General features: G+C 41.4%; 1 protein-coding gene across 6 annotated transcripts in view; it reads left to right on the top strand.

Moving 5' to 3' along the window:
• LOC311156477 (sodium channel protein type 5 subunit alpha-like) overlaps positions 1–22,009 on the top strand; it is a 216,366-nt gene that overhangs the window by 105,239 nt on the left and 89,118 nt on the right. For all 6 annotated transcript variants that reach the window (XM_084210431.1, XM_084210430.1, XM_084210428.1 and 3 more), the window contains 4 exons: positions 3,015–3,147; positions 6,687–6,925; positions 11,774–11,947; positions 13,361–13,717. In XM_084210431.1, the coding sequence (XP_084066557.1) occupies positions 3,015–3,147; positions 6,687–6,925; positions 11,774–11,947; positions 13,361–13,717 (903 nt within the window). The remainder of the gene's footprint in view (positions 1–3,014; positions 3,148–6,686; positions 6,926–11,773; positions 11,948–13,360; positions 13,718–22,009) is intronic.

Here is a 22,009-nt window from a genome sequence, read left to right as displayed (position 1 = left end):
TCTCTATAGAATTTAACTAATCCAAAGGAGGAACTTTTCCAGTCAATCAGGGGGCAACAGAAATAATCTTTTCCTGCTGGAGGTGCCTATGTTTAACTCCATTGTGATTTCTCATCTGGATCCTAGGGACACTCCTTGCATAACTGCAGGGACTGCAGTTATTTTATGCTTAATTTCTATAGAAATATAAGTACAATGAGAAACTGTGCCTGTGTGTGTTCTCTCAGGGATGATAATAGCCTTTATGCTGCCTGCTTGTCCAGTTCCTGTAATTGTTTCTGTCTCACAGTGCAAAAGCTGCCAGTTCCTTGTGTGACTATCAACCATCTCTGTTCTAAAATAAGTGATAATCATATAAACCCAAACCCACACATAACTATTCTTTACATAGGGTAAAAGCTTATGACCTTCCTTAAGCAGCTTTAGTAATTTTAAGCAATTCACCTGGATGGAAACTTTTTTTCCTGGAAAAATTCTTCCTAGTAAGTGACAAAGTGGCTGCCTGCTGGATTTACTGCTCTGTTGGCAAATCTTTGTCCAGTGGCTCTGCCTGCCACAGGCTGTGTCCTGGCTCTGGGGATGACCCTCTGCTGTGTGCCTGGTGCCAGGGGGCTGGCAGGGAGCAGGGGCTTGGTTCAGTTCAATAAATTTTTAAAAAAATAGGAATACAGAACCTGTGAATGTTTTTCTTTTGGGTTTCTACCACTTTGCACTTGTGAATGAAAGGTGGCTTTCAGATAAAGGACTCTTGGGAGTGAGGTTGTCTGCTGACTGTTATTGGTACATCCTATGCTTTAGGTCAGATGGGATGGGGAGATATTAGAGCTTAAAAAGACTGAAATAATCCACAGAGATTTGAAATTTGAGGTTTTCTTATGGTTCATTTTACAGAGGCAAACTTGTGGTTTGGGGTTTTTTTTTCTCTTTTTCTTTACTTTTCCTTTCTTTTTTGTTTAAATTTATTCTACTTTAAAAATTGTCTCCCTCCTGTTTTTCTTCACCCTTTCTAGCTATTTCTTTTTGGTACCATGTATTTGTTATGTATTCCAAACTGCTGTGAATGATTATGCAATTTTGTAGATGCTTTCTTCATTAATAAAACATTTGTTGTTTCATTGGTTTTTATTGGATGTTTTTGAGGTGAAGGAAATCAAGCAAACTAATGCATCTGAAACACCATTCCTGGTATTCCCTGGCTCTTAAGCCAAGGAGAGAGTGTTTTCTAGTTGTGCACGACTCTCTTTGAAGAGTTTCTGGTTATAACTTTCCCTTTGAGATGACTTAGTCAGTAACTCAATGGGCAATGAGCAGATTCTGTTGAGTTTTTCTTTAAAAGGACATTTTAGGGGGGAAATAAAGGCCATTTTGGAGCATCCCTGCTTTTCTGGCCCAGCTCATCTTTTAAGTTCTTGTTTTCAAAGTCCTTACTCTTCTCTGGCCTTGCAGTGATTGATGTTTTTGACTGCAGCACTTGAAGTGACCTGGGACCAGCATCCTGGTTATCATTTTCATTGTCAGCCAGTGGCCAAGCATCTTTGTCCTTTTCTGTGGATATCCCCTGCCCTGAAGAGGTCACAGTCCAGAAAGACAGCTCATAGAGCTTCAGCACCTTGTTTCTTGCTTTTCTCGTGGAATTGCCTTTCTGAAGAGCATTTTTGGTAGAGAAATGGTGAAAAGAATGAATCCTGGGTCCCTGGGCAGGAGCAGCAGGGTTGTGGAGCTGCTGCTTTTGGCACATCTCAGTTGGCATTCTGGGGGCTGATCAGGGGGGTCAGGGCTATTTCAGACCCAGTGATGAGAAAATCCAGAAGACTGACTCTAATTCCTGTAGCTCATTTGTCTATGGAGAAACTAAAGCAGCTATTCTGATATCTGAATAAACCAGAGGTTCTCATCTTTGCAGGGATTTATTCTCATTTCCTATTGCCTTGAGCCATCAGGATCCATCCATCTACACCTGTCTTGTTACACAGGGTCTCAGACCTCACAGCCTGCATGCTTGAGGACCAGGGCAGGGGCTGTTAAACATTTATTTTGGGAAACTGAGGGTCTCAACCAGGAGGTCTGTGGCAGAGAATGATGTTAAACCTGGCTTTTCCAGATTCTTGCACCTCAACCACTTTTCTTTCCAACCTGTGTGGGATCTGGAGGAGTAAACCAAGTGGGATTTGTTCTCTATATGAAGTGGGAGCTTGTAATAATAAAAGCCTTAACATCTCGCTCCTGTGAGCTGACAATATAAAGTGTTTCATGCAGTGTGTGTCTTCAGCTATACTGTATTTCTGTCTGACTTCAGAAACCCAAGCCTACAAAAAGCATAAAACTAATTTAAAATGAGACATTAAACAAAGACAGTTTGGGAGTTCTGTTTTTCTGGTATTTGATTTCTTTGGGATTTTTTTTTTTTATTCTTTTTCTTGAGAAACCTGAGAACAAGGGTTAGGTTATTTATTTTTTCCTGAGGAAAAGAAGCTAAGTCTCTCCCCTAATTATGGAGCTTCAGAATCCATAACACCAAAGATCACCACAATGACAATATGTTCCTGAGATTTGGCAGTGTTTCAGAACAAGGCAAAACATGTGTTGGGGAGTCAGTTTGCTTGGTATGATATCAGAGGTCTGCAATGGAGCTGTTACCCACGCCCTTTTCCTTTTCTAGCTGTATAATTAAATACTTAACACATTTCAGGAATAATGGATTAATTAATGTAATTAAGCAGGCCTTCTTTCACAAGCAAAGAGCATGGGGAAGCAGCACTGCTATTCCTCTGGCATTGTAAGCCTTCCTTTATTTTCACCCACAGTTTACGTGAAGGTGAAGGGCAGAACCAATTTTCCAAAATTGCTCAAAGTGCCATTTTCAAAAGCTCTGCCCCACCAGCATGCCTTTAACTCAGAAGTCAGTGAGCTTTAGACTCTTCAGATGACAAAATTAATGCTTAGGCAGTTTTGAAATTCCTACCCAGTACCTGCCTTGGTTTTACTGTGCTGATCCAGTGTGTTCCTTTGAACAGACCTCCCCCTCGGATGAGGCAAGCAAGAAACAGCTTTTAATGCCCCACCGGCCCTCCGTGGACCACTCAGATGAGCCCTTTCAGAGGCAGAGGGCAGTGAGTGCTGTCAGCATCATCACCAGTGCCCTGGAAGGTAAGAGACATCCTCAGTTTCCCAGCTCAAAACCACATCTGTGTTAAAAGGCAGGAAAAAAGTGGCACAAAATGCCCTGATTTCGTTTTGAAAGGAGGCACTAAGGGTAGTTATTGCAACCCCTATAACAGAGGCAGCACAATCCTTATCTTACCCATGGACTTGTGAAAATCCAGAGAAAATGCCATGCAAAAGATTTGTGCTGTTGTGGTGTTAGATGTGCACAGGGCTCGCTGCAGTGCAGGGCAGCAGAGCACCAGCCTGGTTTTGGGTGACTGACTGCACATGTGCTGGTGTCTCATCTCTCTGGGGATGATGCAAAGCCTGGCATGTGCAGAACTCCAAATTGTGGGGGAGGAAAGTCTCAAAGTCTCTCACAACAGGGACACTGCAGGGTGGTATGTGCTTGAGTCCCACCATGAAATTTGAGGATGCTCAGAGGATGCTTTAACTACACAAATATTTCTCAACCGATTCTTCCACTGCTCTTCTCATGAGGTGCAAGAGGATTTTCCTCCTCTGGGTTTCCATAGGCAGGAACTTTGCAACGTTCCTCTTGCAAATTTATTGACAGCAAGACAACTCAGAGCAAGACCCCCACATCCCCAGTCTTTTGACTTGTAGCATCAAAGGGCTTCCTACAATTTCTCGTGACTCCTACACTGCAAACAGAGAGGAAGGAGGAGGTAGCACCTAAGAAAAGCACAGAAAAATGTCAGTCAAGAGCACAGTAGCAAGAGAAATTGTGAATTCTCCTGCAGCCTAATTCTCTGTGTGACTGATGGATAGGGACTCACCTTACAGACAGGGCCTGGACACTGCCCAGTGTGAAACCCCAAAGCCCTTCCTTTTCCTCAGTTTTTTACCCTCCCCATGGTTATATTCAGCAGTATTGTGGCCAGAAGATATATTTCTGTTTGAATGAATAAAGAGCTGTGTTCTTAATAGGGAAATAATTGCTTTGGTGTATTCCAGTGTTTAATGTACTCTGCAAAGGTTTTATTTGTTTTCTGTGGAGTTTTTAGCAATTAGCTTTGTGACTGATTTGCTCTCTTGTAATGTGTTAAGAATGCCTAAAAGGCCTGGACTTCTGGAGTTCTTGTTTATTTAATGGCATTTTTCTATTCCTTTATACCACAGAAATAGAGACCATCCAGGCTAGGATAACTCAGAGGACATGGCACTTGGGAATGTGGTTTAGTGGTGAACTTGGCAGTCAAGGGATAACAGCTGGAATCAGTGATCTTAGCTGTCTTCTCCAACCTAAATGGTTCTATGGTTCTATGTAGAAAAAATCCTTATCAAAGGTTTCCTAACTCCCAGACTTTGATTAGTCATTGAAATTGAATACTTGTTGACAAGGAACATCAGATCAGAATAAAATATTTCATAGGATTTAGCCATATTCATGGCTATAAGATTTGTGCCAAACTTTGAAACAGCCAGACCAGAAATCCCTTCCCCTTTTCTTATTTGGTTTCTGCTCTTAGCTCTTGGGCAGTCAACAACTGTCTGTTTTTTCCAGACATTACAAAGCCTTGCAGACAAGAAAGTCCTTATTTCTTTTTAAATTTAAAAAAAAAAAAGAGGAAAACCATCACAATGCTTGTTGTATTTTTCTGATCATTTTTTAACAGTAGCAGAAAAAGAGAGGCTAATTTTACTTTTGCAGATATTAGAAAAAAAATTAAATATCTTGTGTTTTCCAAATATCATATTTACTGGGAAAGGATGTGGATTATTAATTAATTTAAACCATTTTAATGCCACATCACTGCCAAAAGACAACAGTCCTACCCTTCTCCTTCCCTGTGTTCCTGCACTTTGTGTGATTGGTTTTCAGCTGGATCAACAAGCAGAACCAGCTTACCCAGAAGGTCCAGGAGCACAAAAGCTGGCAAAAAGACAGAGAGATAACATGTGGCTGAGGCTGAAGAGGGTGAAAGCAAACAAACCAAACCTTTTAGCAGCAACCTGGACTTAAAGGGGCTCATGTTGTGAAGAATAAGGATATAGATCCATGTGCTCTAGATTTACCTGGAAAATTAGATCCTTAAGGAATTGACTGCCTTAAACTCTTTATTGCTTTCAGAGGCAAGTTTCAAAAAAAAAAAATTTGCATTGAAATCCATGGTTCTCAAATTATTTTAGGTTTTACCTGTAAACTCTCTCTTTGGAGTCTGGAAGGAGTCATTTCTTGGGAGCAATTTGATTTCCCAAAGATCTCAGAACTGTGTAGGTGTGTGCAAAACCCGTACAGGTAGGACGCCGTGTGGTATTTTGAGAGCTTGATGGAAGGCACCTAATAGCACAGTTCTGTGGTCCTTTGAAGAAAAAATGGATAAAGAATCAGAGAATCTGAGGAAAAATTCTCCAAGATCAGCAAGACCAACCTTTGACTGAATTACCCATGCCACAAAACCATATTGCAAAGTGCCACGTCCACTCAGTTTTTGAACACTTCCAGGGATGGAGACGCCATCTGTGCTTAACCACTCTTTCAGTGATGAGATTTTTTTCCCCAATATCCAATCTGAAGCTCCTCTGGCACAGCTTGGGGCCATTTCCCCTTGTCCCAAATGCTTCCTGCCTTGGGAGAGAAGGCTGTTTATGAACTGATTGAAATTACAGCCTTGGCTGAAGTTTTCCTGTTATCAGTGCAGCTTCTAATTATATAGACTAAAACCATAATGCAGCATTCCATGCCCATAAAGGAATCAGAAAAGGAAGGCATTAAGCAATTCTGCTGATCATTGTCATTTAGCCATTAACTGTCTTTTTTGACTTTTCTTTTTTTCACCATTTAACACAAATTATACCTATGAAGCTATTTCAATTCTTTTGTGCATAGGTAAAATGGGCATGTAAAAATGGTATTACAGGCAATATTTTAAAAGCACCTTTAAAAAGCACGTTTTTAGTAGCATTTTGAAACTGCCTTATGTGCCCCCTGATTTTGTCTGTGGGTCTTTCAGAAAAATCAGATATTTAATGCTCTTTTGGATTGCACATCAAGGACAGAAACTCTGTTGACAACCAGTGATACTCTGGTCCTCAAGTACTTAAATCAGCTTTAAATATTGGGTTTAAGCTCTTTCATCTCTTATCTGCTTTAAAAGGTATTTCTTAAGATACTTTGAAAATGTGAGCAGGGAATGAAAATTAGATATTCCAATCTAAGTTAAATGAAGATAGTGTATTCTTATCCATTTGAAATTGGCAAAATGGAAAATAGAGCAAGAATCCAAGCCTATATATAATACTAGGCTTCACATATTTAGTGTGATTCTCACTTTTTGCCTGTGACACTTTTAAAAGGTTTTTACTTTCAGAACAGGTCACTGTCTGCTAAGTGCAGGTCAACTGGCTAAAACCCCAAAGTGTGTAATTTGCCAGCCTGTTAGGACAGGAATATTTTTATCTTTGAAAAAAGTTTGGGGTAATTTGTGGGCCTTCCTCTGTGTAATGAGTAATTTTAAGTGTTCTCTTGTCGTATAACTCAGTGTGAATTGACTGTGACTTTGCTGCTTGTGACTTAGAGCTTGAGGAATCGCACCAGAAATGTCCTCCCTGCTGGAACCACTTTGCTGTTAAATTCCTCATTTGGGATTGCTGCCCACTTTGGCTTTTAATCAAGAAATTTGTCAAGTTTGTGGTCATGGACCCATTTACTGACCTCACCATCACCCTGTGCATTGTGCTGAACACGCTCTTCATGGCCCTGGAGCATTACAAGATGACCAAGGAGTTTGAGCACATGCTGTACATAGGCAACTTGGTAAGTCAGCCTGAGCTTGAAGTGCCACCTGAGGGGTGAAATTCCTGCCTTTTAAAGTTTTGGCCATGGCTTGGGAATGTCCCATGTTGATAACTGCCAGCATTGCTTTGCCTTTGTCAAGCAAGTCCTCGCAGCCACCTCTTTCTAAAGAGAACTCAGTGAGGAACAAGTGTCTATTTTTGTCAAGCTAACATACTCTGATGTTATTAGTAACCATTAAAGCCATGGTTTTGGGCTGTTCCTGATAGATATCTGTTTAAGGAAATGAGATAAGAGAAAGGTTAATGAGCTTTATTCAGGTTTTCTGGTAAAGCACCCATAAGGCAGCAATTCTTGGTGGCTAATAGCGGCTTTTATGTTAAAACAGAAACTTACAGAAAAAAACGCAAGGCAAGATGTTGGAGGGAAATGGAGTTGTGTTTGATCATGGGTTGATATCTATGCTGGAAGGTGCCTGTTGTGCATCTTCTACATGGGCTGGGTCCTATGAAAACCCTGGGGCAGAGGGGGCAGGGAGCAAAGCACGGCCAATGCTTTGAGGGGAAATTTAATGTACAAGCCAGAGCAGGTGGGTGTAGAGATGCAAAGCTAGCAGAGACCACACTTGTCTAAAGAAAAGCAGAGGGACAGTCCACAGTCAAGCTGCAGGGACAGCAGGAAAGGCTTTCCAAGGGCAATGTGATACAATCTGTGAGCCAGGGGGCCACTAAAATTCTGAAGTTACAACAAAATGGAATCTTTCTCTTTAATCCTCTTTCTCTGAGTTATGTTTAAAAGTTGCCATGTGTTACTGCTTTCAGACTTAATGTTTAGAATCCTTTTAATTGTAGAAGAGTCTGAATTAGAAAAGGCACAGGCCACCTAGCTATGGCATGGTGGGATTGCCCCTAAAATGTAGTGGCAGCAGCAGAGATATCCTATAGGAACAAAAGTGATCTGGAGAATCTGGAAGGTGGATGCTGACAAGTTTGCATTTGAGGACCTCACAGCAGAGGTTAGAAAAGTCCTTTATTTCTATAAAAATAGAGGCTGCAGTATCTCAAAGCTGGATTAATGTCACCCAATTTTATGTATTTACAGGGTAGGAGTCTGTGGCAGTAGTTTTTGTCTCTTTTTAAAGTCAATGGAAAGTAATGGACAGTTTCAAGCCCCATTATTGTGATGTTGTAGTGTTTTGGATAAGGTGAAGGGTGTCCTGTAGGGCTGTGACTGCAGCAGCCCTTGACCACAGTGGGAGCACACAGAGACACTGCAGGTGTGAGACCTGCCTTTAGTGAGAAGCTAGTGAATGCTGGCAGGTTTGGGTGGGTAGTAGAAATTTGTATCAGGCATTTTGTGTCAGTCCTAGAATATGGGACATAACATAGAGATTTTTACTTTACTCTGGTCCTTGTTATTTCCAGCTCTGGGCTTCCCTGGGTTGAGTTTGAGGTTACTCCCCTGGGCTGTGAGACCTGTCTCCAGCTTTTCATCTGATATGCCTTGGCAAATCTCCCTCTGTTGTTGTGCTAAGCAGAAATCTGTTTGGGTCTCTCTTGCTCCAAAGCCATGCTCTTCCCCTCTGCAGAAAGCAGTAGACAAGGATAGCTTGGAAATCATCTTACAGGACTGTACCCAGCTTCACTTTGCAGCCAACATTCCTTCTTGTTGCTCAACAATTTGTGGCCTTCTAAGATGACTTGAAAAAATTCCTTTGCCTCCATCAAAGCAGGTGGCAAAGCCTCCACTTCCCTCTCTGGCACTTGGGATAGTCAAGGTGTCTGCTCCTCACTCTGCTTTTGGCAGATCAGCTTCCCCCTTTGCAGACCACAGGCAGTGAAACTTAAGCCCTTGGCTTCCCTCCTGCCAACACAGCTCCTGTAGACCTGCCAGGGCTGAGCTGGGCTGTGCCAGGTGCCATCAGGAAATTAGACAGTCAGTAGAGACAGGAATTTTTGCAAACAGGGGGATTTCGCAGAGAGACATCTTTTTCTTTTTCTTTTTGTTTTTTCCTTTTCCAGAGAGAGAAATTTTACAAAGCAAATTTTGAAAAATTTTGCCCAAAAAAGAGAAGAAAAAATCTCACTGTGTGTTTCTTAGCACTGCCTAGAGCTATCTCTCTTCCTTGTGCTAAAGTGCAAAGTAAGCAAAACAGCCTGCCTGCATTTTCTGTAGCAGGCTGATGGCTCGGGGCCCCCTTCTCCTGAGATCCCAGGCTGGGTCTGTGAGAGCCCAGCCTGTCTCAGCCCACCCTCACCAGCTTTCCTAAACCCCTGCAAAACTGGATTAATTGTGAGCAGAGCAGGTCAGAGAGAGGTAACTCCATTTCGTGGAAGATTTTGCAAAGTCATTTGTAATGAAAATTGACATTTTTTGCAATTCCCTGTGAAAGGGAAGGGAGTCCCAGCTCCAGGGCAGGCTGCCAGGTGACTGCATCCCCTGAGCTGCAGACTGGCAGCCCCCCCTCTGCCCCCACACTGGCTGGCTGGCTGTCTTCCCGTTACATCTAACCCTCTCTGAGTGATTATGCTGGCATTAAACAGGGGAAATATTAAACAGGGCAGGTCTTTGGCTTTTTTTTTTTTTTTAACTCTGAGCAAATGTTTCTGAGAGAAATGAAAGAATAAAAATGGAATATGGATTTTCTTTCTCTGGATGTGCCAGCCATTGGGGCTCTCCTGCTGTGATTGTCCATCTACTTCATTCAGCATCTGCTGCTTCCAGGCCCCCTTAGCTCATCCCTTACAGGAATGAACATTTTCAAATGTGATCAGAAGGCCAGCCCAGCACGTGCACAGGGTTCATCTGCCCACGCAGTGCCACCACTTAAAAAATGAGTGGAGAGAGCAAGAACTCCCTCAATTTCTGTTTTCCTTTAGAAGCTGAGGTACCATTATGCAACATTAAAGCCTAAATGGCTGAAACGACAGATAAAAGGGTTTGTTGTTTTTTGTTTTTTTTTTAAAGACAAAGTGCTTCACATCAGCATTGTCATATTTAGCACCAGTGGGATGTTAAGCTGCTTGTTTTCTTCCCAGCCTTTATCACAAGAAGCACCCAGCCCCTTGTGCAGGTGCAGAGGAGCAGGTGCTGTGTGGAATTTGTGGCTGGTACATACACACACACACAGCTCCTGATGCCTTCAGGAAGGCTCAGACATTTTTCTGCCTTGCTGTGACATTTCCTTCTCAGAAGGCTATTGATTAAAATGATTCAGGCAAAGAAAGTGATCCTCCTGAGTCATTTTCTCAGCAAGAGGGTTGCATAATGTGTGCAGCTTGGTCTCGTAGTTTTTTTTAAGGCTGTCCCCTGGATAGAATTTCACAGACATCCAGTTCTGTCTCGCTCTCTGTCCCAGGAAAAATTTGAGCATTATGGTGGGAATCTTTGGTATCTCTAACCCCTGTGACTCACAAGTTCTTTGCTAATTAGAAATATGAGACAGGTTGTTTGTTGTGTTCTTGGTATGAGGCGGTGATGGGAAGTTGCTCTGTCCCAAGGTATTGCTGCAATCCAAGATATCATTTTCCTGAGAGGAAACAGAAGGTATTTTCCATAAGGAATTGTGTAAAATGGCCACCTGGAACAATTAATTCCTGAAACATTACAGAGCAAAGCCAAGCACTGCTCAAATTCAGGCTATGATAATTTATTTTATTCTTTAATATCATAATTGCATGATTTTCCTCCTTCCCTCTCACATCTTAGTGGGTGTCTCATCTCTGTTGCTCAGAGTTGATCAGTTTTGCTGGGCTAATGTTGCAAATACTCAACTTCTTGGAAGGAAAATATTTCACCTTGACTGTATATTAGTGATACATGACCTCTGAATTTCCCCCTCTGTTTTGACCAACAAAGTGCATTAATGTTGATTGCTTCACAGAAGACCATGTATTTTAATTTTACAGATATCCATTTCTGCAAATGTATCTATTTCAAACATTCCAGAATTCTCCAAAAACACAAAGCCCTGGGCAGCTTGTACTAGGATCTGACATTAAAATAAAACAGTGTATGACAAACTTGGTGCCCACATTTTGTCATTTTAAGTTGATTGTAGCATTGCACTATGCATTTAAAACATTACTTAAGCAAGGCATGCAAAAGTACAAAATCTGATTCTCTGGGATGCTTTACAGGAATCTATTAAAAGTGAATTTGCTGTCAGCAGCCTTCCTTTCCCTGCTCCCTCTGCCTCATAGGTAATATTTATATGTTGTTTTAAAGAAAAATGTTCCAATTAGAAGCTCCAACATATGACATTTGAACTGGGTCATAAATCACCAGTGTGTTCCCAAGATGCAATGAGAAGAAAATTGCTGTGACTCTTTGTAAAAATAAAAAAAACAAACCCACCAAGACTCAAATTAGTTTCTAATCGTCTTTGGTGCCAGCAATAACCTCAGAATAACTGGAGGCGTGCATTGCCCTTCTATAATAATAAGAACAAAATAAAAAGGGATAATACACCAGATGACTGCGACCCAAAAAGCCCTTAACACTCTCCATTCACTTAGCTTTCTCCACTGAAATATATAGATTTAACCTTTATAAAAGACACTTTTATACCTTTCTTTTCCTTATTTTTTTTCTTGCCACTATGATTATTCAGATGATGGAAGGGGATAGAAATGTGTGTTCTGATCCAGATCCTCAAGACAGATGTCATCATAAGTTTACAGCAGTATCAGGTATTGTGGTGAAAAGACTAGACAAAATTGTAATAGAGGTAAAGAGTCAGCCACAAAAGAAGCAAGTATTTGTTTGAATGTGTGAACTTTCTGTTGGGTTCACCTGTGAGAGTGGAAACTCCACAAGCAAGGAGTTGTGCTTAAAAGGTTAGTTTGACTTCATATTTTCTTTCTGCAGGTCTTCACTGGGATTTTTACAGCTGAAATGATCTTCAAAGTAATTGCCCTTGACCCCTACTACTATTTCCAACAGGGCTGGAATATTTTTGACAGCATAATTGTTATTCTAAGCCTGATGGAACTGGGTTTGTCCAGCATGGGAAACCTCTCTGTTTTACGCTCCTTTCGACTGGTAATGGTCTTATTCTGTTCTTAACCATCTTTTTTTTAATTACATATAAACTCTGACATGAATGCAACGTATTTTCTTAAAAATGCATCTGCCTATAATTGCTGCAAGCTGGTGAACAGTATGTGACACTAATTACTGTGGGATAAATGGAATTATTCCAGATTTACATCAGGGTAAATGAGAACATAATTTGATTCCTTCTAGCTGTGCCAGGTACTTGTAACACACTTATAATATTTGAATTCCAATTTGTAATAAAGATCTGCCATTTTATACCTGTGCACCTGTTAGCACAGACAGTAGAAAATTGATAGCCCAAGAAATGCAAGAGCTGATAACTTGTTGTTTTAGGAGCTGTTATTCCTAAATTATGTTATAAACATGCCACTGTTCTTTTAGATGTTGTCAAAAGAAAATGTCTTTGAATTATTCAGAGAGAGATTTTTATTTTTTTTCTAGAACTGATCAGCATAACACAGCATCTGTCTTTCACGGGAACTCCTTAGCTGTCAGCTCCTTTGTTAAGCAGGGGACAGTGGTGTTCTATTAATGAGGGACTGGCAACACTCTGGAACAGAAAAGTACTTTCCTTGCCAGCTTGACATTTCTGTTGCACTTCATGTACCAGGATGTCCATGCTAATTATTCTGGCCATGATATGGCTTCAAAATTTTTAAGATCAGGAAAATGAGCCCTTGTGGTTACATTTACCAGAAGAAAATTATTTTTTTTTTCCCCAAAATTCTCTGCATTGCTCAAAAGCATAAATTTTCCATCACTGTCCTAAGTGTCTCCCTCCAGTTTTTGGAGCAATCTTGCTTCAATGGGGCTTAATTTAGATCTTCAGCTGAATACACAGCACAAGGGTAGGCACCATTTACATCCTTAAAATAGGTCTTAAGTGGGCCGTGGGCTGTGCACAGACTGCGTGATCCTCGGCACAGAGGTGATTTTCACCCTGGGAGCTAACAGCTAATAACATCTGACTGAGACTTGCTCTGAAGCACAGAGGAATTCCTCCTCTCATTGTGGGACCAAACCTGAAATCCCTCCCTCCAGATGCCTACCAGGATGTTTATTTTGAGGAGGAAGAGCAACACAAAAGAAAATACTAAGAAATAAATGTCATCCTTCCATCCTTTCCCCCCACAGCGGGGGAATGTGCCATTAAAACCATGTCTATCTAACCAGGCAGAGCATAGCTCAGGAAAAACTTAATTCTCTTCTGAGAAGCCCAACTGATGTTTTATTAATAGAAGTAATGAGGTTAACAGGAAGTATGGCTAAAATCACCTTGTACCACACGCACTGCGGCATTTAACATCTTTCACGTTTTACTCCCTTGAATAATTCATTGGCTGAAATGGCTGATGCTTCTGTGAGCTGACACTGTTGTTTATGTTCTGTTCACAGCTGAGAGTCTTCAAGTTGGCAAAGTCCTGGCCGACCTTAAATACGCTCATTAAAATCATTGGTAACTCAGTGGGCGCCCTCGGTAACCTCACTCTCGTGCTGGCCATCATTGTTTTCATCTTTGCCGTGGTAGGAATGCAGCTTTTTGGGAAAAGCTACTTGGACAATGTGAAGAAGATAAGCACCACTGGCAACCTGCCACGGTGGCACATGAACGACTTCTTCCACTCGTTCCTCATCATCTTCCGAATTTTGTGCGGAGAGTGGATCGAGACCATGTGGGACTGCATGGAGGTAGCTGGGCAGCCACTGTGCCTTCTCGTCTTCTTGTTGGTCATGGTGATAGGAAACCTGGTGGTGAGTTCTCAAGATGGTTTTTTTCTTTCCTTCCCTTCCTGGTGGGCATGTGCAAATGTACCGGTTTTTAATCCAGAAACGGCAGATCTCACGTGGCTCTACAATTTTAATTCAATGCACCAGGCTGTCACCAAGACAGATTTGCTCCTATCCCAAAGCTGCATTACTAGTTGGCTTGTGGGGAATGAGGACTTGCTGGGTTTTTCAGAAGAGCAGATGTTTTACTAGAAGAAAGGCACATGGGTTGATCACAGTGATTTTATATTTTATGCTGTTCATGGGGCTGAAGGCTTTCCTGATCTCTTTTCTATACAGGTGGGAGTATCACCTCAACTATCCCTGTTTTGGGTCATATTTATATTTCCCTTCACTTCTGGCCCAGAACACACACACCATACCACAGCACAGTGTCTTTGAGCAGAGTTTTGAACATCTTTAGCCTGCATGTTTTAGGAAGCTGCAGGTTTTGTTTACAGTAATGTCACTGGCTCACTTGCTGGTTTTTTAATAGACTATCCCATAAGCACAGCTTACATAAGCTCTGAACCTATTAAGACTGAATTATATTTCCCTGTTGACATCTTAAGGAGCGCTTTGCTGGCTTTCAGTCATTGTGGAAATGTTTTGCCTGTTCAGCTTACAGAGCATCTTTGACATTGTGGCTCTAATGGCCTTACTGTTTATGTAGTGAGTTATTTAATAGTAGATGATGCTGTAAAAAAAAAAAAAAAAAGTTGGTTTTTTCTACCAATTGCTTTTAGTGGTTGCTTTGTTTTTAAGTACCCAATGTTTTGGTTCTTGGCTGTTGGGGTAGAAGAGTTCTTGAAAGAGCTTGTAGAAAAGCAAAGCGTGTTGCTTTGTTTGCATTAACTTAAATTTTAACAGTTGTTTTTACATGAAAATGTTGATTGCAAGAGCAAAGTATATTTTTGAGGGTTTTTTTAATAGAAGTCAAAATATTAAACTGTAATTAGTCAGAAAGTGAGAAATTATTTACATTTTTTTCCATGACTTACCATGTCTATAAATTTCTTTCAGAATTAAATTTGTTTAGAAGAGCAGGGGCAGAATATTACTTTCTTTATTTAGGAAAAAACATTATTTATTATATCTTCTAGGAGAGTTTAGCCTGAGATCTAGAAAGTTAATTTACCCCTGCCATTAAGCAATGTGTTCTGTGTATGATGATGAAAGCTGGAAATAATATGTGTTAAATTCTGGGGAAAATGTTAACATTTGAAATATTCATGGATTATTAAAAGATGTGAATTAGCAACATCTGATACCCTTAGATATTAACACTCATTAGTGTGCACAAGTTCTGCTAAGTATGAAATCTGTCTCAGCAGAGACTGCATTAACATTATCTACGTATATTTAACCTTCAGTGCTAAAAAAAAAAAAGGACTGTCCCAGATGTAAAACCAGATATTGAAAAACCCTGACTGCATGGAGAAGCTGAAATTATTGGTCAGCTGAAAGAGAAAATTGCTAGCTTTACACTTTTCAGCCAACAGTTCTGTAAGGATGTGGCAAAGACTGATAAAGAAGAATAATTCTTGTGTTTGGGTCTCTCATAGAAAAAAAAAGAAGGAAATTATTTAAAGGTGAAAGAACAGCAGATTGTGAATCATGAGACTCCTGCAGTGCCAACATGGAGATTTCATTATTTTGATTAGCAGGTAGAGAGGAGGTCATCTTACACCTCTGGCATCAGAAAAAATGTTGCTTTCTTCAGTATGAGTGGATTGAACTCACCAACTCACTCTCATAACATCATCAGACCCAAAAGTTCTGGTAGCTTAAGAGCACCTTTCAAATAAAAATACTCATGTGCAAAAACTTTAACTTGTAACTCCATTGCCATCTGTGGCAGCAAAGTCTCTCTTTTAGCTTGTTGAGATCCTTTTTCCTCCTCTGAGTTTTAGGAGTATGTTCTGATAAATATTATCTTGAGGCTGTATCTCATTTGGACTCTAAATTCTTCCATGGTGTCTGGAGGCTTGGAGAAAATCTTGGTGTAGCATATCCGTACATGCATCTAAATTAAATACTTTTATCTGTCGTATCTGCCTTATGGTGATGCCTGTGGTCACTTTCCCAGCTGCAAGGCTGAGGATTATGGGGCAAACTTGCATCTGAACTCCTGTAAAGTCTGCAAACTGCTGCTGAAATAGTTACAACCACTGCAGTTCTGTGGTGTGCTCAGTGATTTGGTTTGCAGGTCTTATCCAGCCTCACTAACATGAAAATTCAAAGGAATGGTGAAGAAGAGCCAGGAAACTTAGGAAGTGCCCTGGGCAACATTGTGTTATAGAGCAGTCCAGTTGTTGAAAGGAATTTTAGTATATCCTTAGACTTTGGGTAGTATTCATACATCCTGAAAATGTCTGGGACAATTTGTGTGCAATGCCACACTGCCACACGAAACTATATTTAAGGCTGGTCAGCTGGTGAGTGAATCATCTTCAAGGAGCTAAACTTTACAATACAGTTGGAAAACCATGTGCAGTGTAACTGCCCTTTGCACAATAAAGCTGTGCTGCTACTGCCAGGTGGCATTTTAGAGCCATTGAGGCTGCTTGAGAAGGTAAAGCCACACCAGACAGATCATAAGAATTTCTTCCTCATTTGGAAGAGAGAGCTTTTGAAATAGCTAAGTGAATAATTATGCTTTTTGTTAAGTTTTCAAAAGGGGTTAAGGTGTTTTTAATGTATATTTATGTTACTGAGGTGAACAAGGAAAATCACCAAGACAGGAATTATTGAGTTGATGTAGGAGATGATTAGGGTCAGGAGGCAGGTCCTGGTGCCCTCTGCTCTGGCCAGAGTCCATGTGACAGCAGCCACTTCTCAGGGGACAGCTGTGCGTGCTGGGTGCTGTGGTGGTGTTTGTGGGTCCCCAGGATGAGGGAAGAGAGGAGAATCTTGACTCTTGTCTCAGAAGGCTGATTCATTATTTTATTTTATATATTATATAAAAACAGAATGATATCTTAGAACTATACTAAAGAAAAGAGAAAGGATTTCATCAGAAGGTTAGCAAAGAATGAATAATAAAATCTTGTGACTGACCAGAGTCCCGACACAGCTGGACCTGTGATTGGCCATCAAGTAGAAACAATTCACATGAGACCAATCAAAGATGCACCTGTTGGTGACCAACCTCCAGCCCACATTCCAAGCAATCAGATAATTATTGTTTACATTTCATTTCTGAGGCCTCTCAGCTTCTCAGGGGAAAAACCCTAGCGAAAGGATTTTTCAGAAAACATGTCTGTGACAGGGTGCTAACAGCGTGCATGAATAAAAGTGACACTTCCATCACAGGCAGGACAGCCTCCCAGCCTCACTGGCTGTGTGTGACACACGCTGGACAAGCCACACTTTTACCCTCTGGTGCCACCAGGATGAAGGATGGATCCTGCCAGCCTCTCCTGGAGTGCCACCAAGGGAAGGACAGCCTGAAATGCATTTGGTGTCTCCACTCCTGCTCCAGCTGGGCTGCACGAGCCAAAAAACATCTCTTAGTGTGAAATCCACAGAGCTGCAGTGCATTAAGTGATCCTCAGGGCTGAGTCCTGGGCTGCTGTTCCCTCACCCCTGTCCCATTCACACATCCCAGTACATCCAGGGCACATCCAGCCCTGTTCCCCAGCCCATCACTGCTGCACTCCATGGTGGATCTTGCATTACTGGAGTCACAAGCATGTAAACATGGAGGGTCTGTATCCAGGAGAGTGATACCTTAAGAATTTTCCTTAAAAGCAGAATATAAGAATGGAATTCCTCCTTTAGGTTCAGTCCTAGCCTTTTTTTTTTTTTTTCCCTGCTGTCCATTCACTCAGGAAAATATTGATGGCATTTTCTGAGAACACCAAGGCAGAAAGCACCGCCAATTTCTAGGGTATCACACCATCCTGTAGGCAGGATTGCATAACCATTATTGAATTAATGCATGATGCATGGAATTATGAAATACAAAGTGTAAGGTCATGCACTCAGCCCTGTTTAAATATTAATGTTATGATCCAGTAGCTTACCAACAGAAAATGTTTGAGAGTGTATGTATCAGTCACTGTGAGCATCTGCATCTGAAATAATTACACGGAGGTGCCTTTTTAGTCAGATCTGCTTGATGGAGTCTGTGAAGTCATAATATATCTTACCACCCAAAAAATCTAAATATAACAGGCTAAATACCCCTAAAATTTCCTGTTTCTGTCCCTGCCATCCTAGGAGGCAAACAGCTGTAGAAATCCCTGTGTGCCTTGATATGTTGACCCAAGAGGACCTTCTGGTCCTGTTTTTTCCTACGGAAATTTCAGTGCCTGGCAGCAGAGCTGCTCAGCAGGGTTTGGATGAGATTTGAAGTGACCACTTTGGTTAAACTCAGTGGAAACTTTCTCTGTCAAATGTGCCTGAAACCTGTCTTTCTATTCTGCTTCCACATCTCAGGAAGCATTTATGGATGTTTTTTCTGTTAGAATTTGGCCCATGAGACAGGCAGAAATATGGAAATGTCACATTCTTGGGTGGAAGAGCTTTGGGCCAGCCTACATGCCTTTCCTACAATTCCATGTAGGAAAGGATCCTTGAAGAGGTGTTCTGGGAAAGTCCCACTAAACCTCCATCAGGTTAAAATCAGTAGATTTTCAAACTGGTCAGATACCAACAGAACCTCATTAGGAGTCATTTCCCTCTTGAAAAGACAAAGTCTGTTGATTAAATATGTTACCAGAGCTGTTCTGAGACACACAGTTCTGCCAGTGGGCAAGAGAGAAAAATCAAGTTAACCTGGTCTAGTGGAAGGTTCTGTGCCCGTGGCAGAGGGGTTAAAAACAGGTGAATTTTAAGGTCCCTTCCAATCCAAAGCAGGAGATGAGAGATGATTCTATGAATGGGAGCAATGCAGAATTTCTGGGTGCTTCCACTTCATCCTGTTCTTTTACAAGAGTCTCCCTTCTGACCATGAGAACATTGTCCACCACCAATACAACCTGGATGGGAAAAATGGCCTAGAAGGAGGAGAAAGGCAAGAAAGATGAAGGGTCATTTAGCACAGATCCTGGCCTGAAAGATGTGCAAGAGAGAGATTTGGGACTGGGAGGATTGTTTGGGTGGGGAAGAGAAATTACTACAGCTTTATGTGAAGCTTAATCTATGAGAAGAAATTCACAGCAATTCCCTGCCCTGAATCACTTTCCTAAATAAGAGACCCTAAATAATATAAGGTGTCACTGGGTCCCATGTGCCTATCTAATACCTTGTTTTGGTTTTTTTTTTTTTGCTTTGTTTGCTAAAGTTGCCTTTAGTTCAATGTTTAGAGTGAATAAAACAGATTAAAAGCCACAGAAGAGGCAGCTATAATGTGTGAGACAGGGCTGATATTTGGATTGCATGGTCTTCAACACGGGGGCTTTGCTTTTGTATAAACCCTATTCTATAATTAATTACTGACTGTCACTAATTGAGCACCACAATCTCTAATTTAGGAGCATAAGAGTGAGCCTGTGTGGCCACCTGTGAAGGAGAACTGGTAGCCCACCCTGTGGGAATCCACCAGCTGTATGGGAGCCGCACAGGTCTATCCCAGCTGGAATATTGTGGTCAGGGCAGAGAATGAAGAAGTTTAATAACATAGATTGAGATGTTCTTTTGCATTTGCCCTCAGTGCCAGAAAATATCCCTGAACACATTTAATTTATTAGTGTAGGAGTATCCATAAAGTCCTGTCTCACTCAATGCTGATGCTTCTCCATCACTGCAAATTTCTCAGCAGATCACGTCTGGGCTTGAAAGAGGCTTATGGTAATGTCAGATTTTCTCTTTGTTTAAATGAAATGGGTACAGAGAACTATCATTATCCCTTGTGGTAAAACCAGAAGTAATAGCAAAATAGCATCTTACAGGCCTGGGTAAAAGTGGATTACAATTTTACATTTCAAGAGCTCAGACAACCAAAGCATATTAGGATGGTCAAAGGTGGTCTTCAGATGGAGATTTGTATTTCTGCCTGACATGATATGGCTGTCACTGAGGGAAGATACATCAAAACCCCAATGCTTTTAAAAGACAGGAAGCATTAATCCAGGGAATTTTCAAGACTATAAAACTTTTTAAAGGGTGGTGAAGGGTTGTTTTACCCCAAAAAGTAAAAGGCCTCTTTAATTCAGACAACCTTTGTCAATAAATGAATGCAAATGGAACTCTGATGACAATGATAGCGTTTTTCCAGCTACCTCCTTATTTTCTTTTCAAATTATATACAAATATAGAATAGCAAAGCCCCATTTTTGTGGGTTTTACTGTCTATCCCTAGAGAAATGTTTAACTCAAGGGTTCCAGCAAGACTTGCTGCCCTGAATCAAGTAATTATTTTTGCATTTAATGACAAACATGACTTACTCATGGGGGACACTGAAGATATCCACTGTGTGAATAAAGGTTAATCTCCTTGGAGGAAAATGTAGTATTTGTATTGCATCTAATTATTAATATAAATGAAATGGAATTTTAAAATATTGTGTGCCTTCTAATTGCAAATCTAACTAGGTTAGATCTGCTTGCTGGAAATTAAAACAGCTTTGAGAAGAAGGTATGACAGCCCAAATTACAACATTTAGGGTTTAGATTTTTAATTTTCTAATGACAGTAGAGGTGTGCAGTGTCCTCAAGGTTTACATGTTGTACTTCTGCCTCTAAGCACACACTCTCCTTGGGGTCCAATGGTTCCACAATGGAAGGAAGAGAGGATAAGATACACCTATGTGAAACCTGTGGAAAAAGAGCTATTTGCAAGGAGCAGGGAAGCCACAGAAGATTTGAAGGGGGTCCAGGTTGTCCCAGCTCTCACATGAACACTCCCTTCCCTCCCCCTCTCTGCACCCCATTGCTCATGTCCTGGATGCTGCTGTTCACCTTATCTGCTCTTTCAGCAGCTTCCAACATTCTGGAAATATGCATTTGTGTTTTGGTTACATCAGCTGAGAGGGCCAGCAGATAAACAGGCAGGAGTAGGCACGTCAGGAGCAGTCATCGTCAGGACAGACAAAATCTGCAGAGCAGCGAGCGAAGGGCACGGGGGGCACCAGGGAGGAGGAGGATTGATCAGAAAGCTGCAGGAGCCATAATGAGAGCTGGGAAATACTGGCAACAAGGGCTGGAGAGTTTGAGGGTCCAGAAGAAGCCAGGGAGCCCAAGGGATCATTAGTGAGAAGTGGAAGTGTCATTTGAGTCTGTCTCATCAGCTCGGACACTTATGTAAGGGAGGCGAGTTTCCCTTGCCGAGTCACATGTGGCTCTGCAGGAGAGCAGCCCAGAATCCATCAATAAGCTCAACTGGGGATACAAAGAAAGTGGTGTCAGAACAACTGTCAGCATGTCACTGCTGTCCTTCTTGCTCCTGCTCGTCTGGCAGCGGGAATATTTGGTGTGATGCTGCGGAGCTCAAACCTCCGAGGGAGGCGGCAAAACCCCAGCACATCTCCCAGCTTCTCCCTCCATCATTTCCATGCCAGCTACCTGAACACTCTGTGTGTCCCAAAGCAATTTTAGCTATTTGTATTCCCCATTATCCATCCTTTCTTGAGAAGTGCCTGGGAAGCAAAGCACTCAGGTAGTCAAGGCTTTTGGGCAAGCATCTGGCTATGTCTTCTTAAACATTAAACATCCTCAGGGTTAAAGAAATGTCCACCAGAAACAGATGGCATCATCTGATGCTTCAAAAAAATAAATCCTGACACCAGCCATCAATCAGTCCAGTTGCCTCTGATGGCTCCTAGTAGAGATGAAAAGCCTCCATCCTCTCGTGGGTTACTTGAAATACAAAGCTTTTGCCTGATACTCCAGGCTTTAAAAGCTGTATGATTTATCAGTACCCACATCAATAACTATAATTTATTTTATTGGTAGATCTATCCCACCCCCATGTGTAACACCAGATGCTGGTGCTAAAAAGTCTGGGGAAATTAATCTCATTGTATTTATGACGAGCCATCAAAGACTGCTGTGTTTCCAAAATGCCATTCTGTGGTAGATTGAGTGGAGTCTATTCAAATCTGGGAGGTTTAGGGCTGCTTCCCCCCAGATATGTGAGGGAAATGCACCTGAAAATAAATAGGAGGAGTGGCTACTTTCAAAACCTACTTCTAAAAAATAATCTGCTTCTTTCTGTCACTTCAGATTTATGAGAGTCTGTATCTGCTACAGGCTCAGTTGTTTCTTCTGAAGAGTTGAGTCTTGGCACTTGGTGACTAAATCTGAGCTTGCATCTTGTGTTAGAGGACAAGT

Source organism: Fringilla coelebs (genome assembly GCF_963513975.1).
Source record: "Fringilla coelebs genome assembly, chromosome: 1".
Classification (NCBI taxonomy): domain Eukaryota; kingdom Metazoa; phylum Chordata; class Aves; order Passeriformes; family Fringillidae; genus Fringilla; species Fringilla coelebs.
The sequence above is the reverse complement of the archived record's forward strand: the minus strand, read 5'-3'. Positions and strand labels throughout refer to the sequence as shown.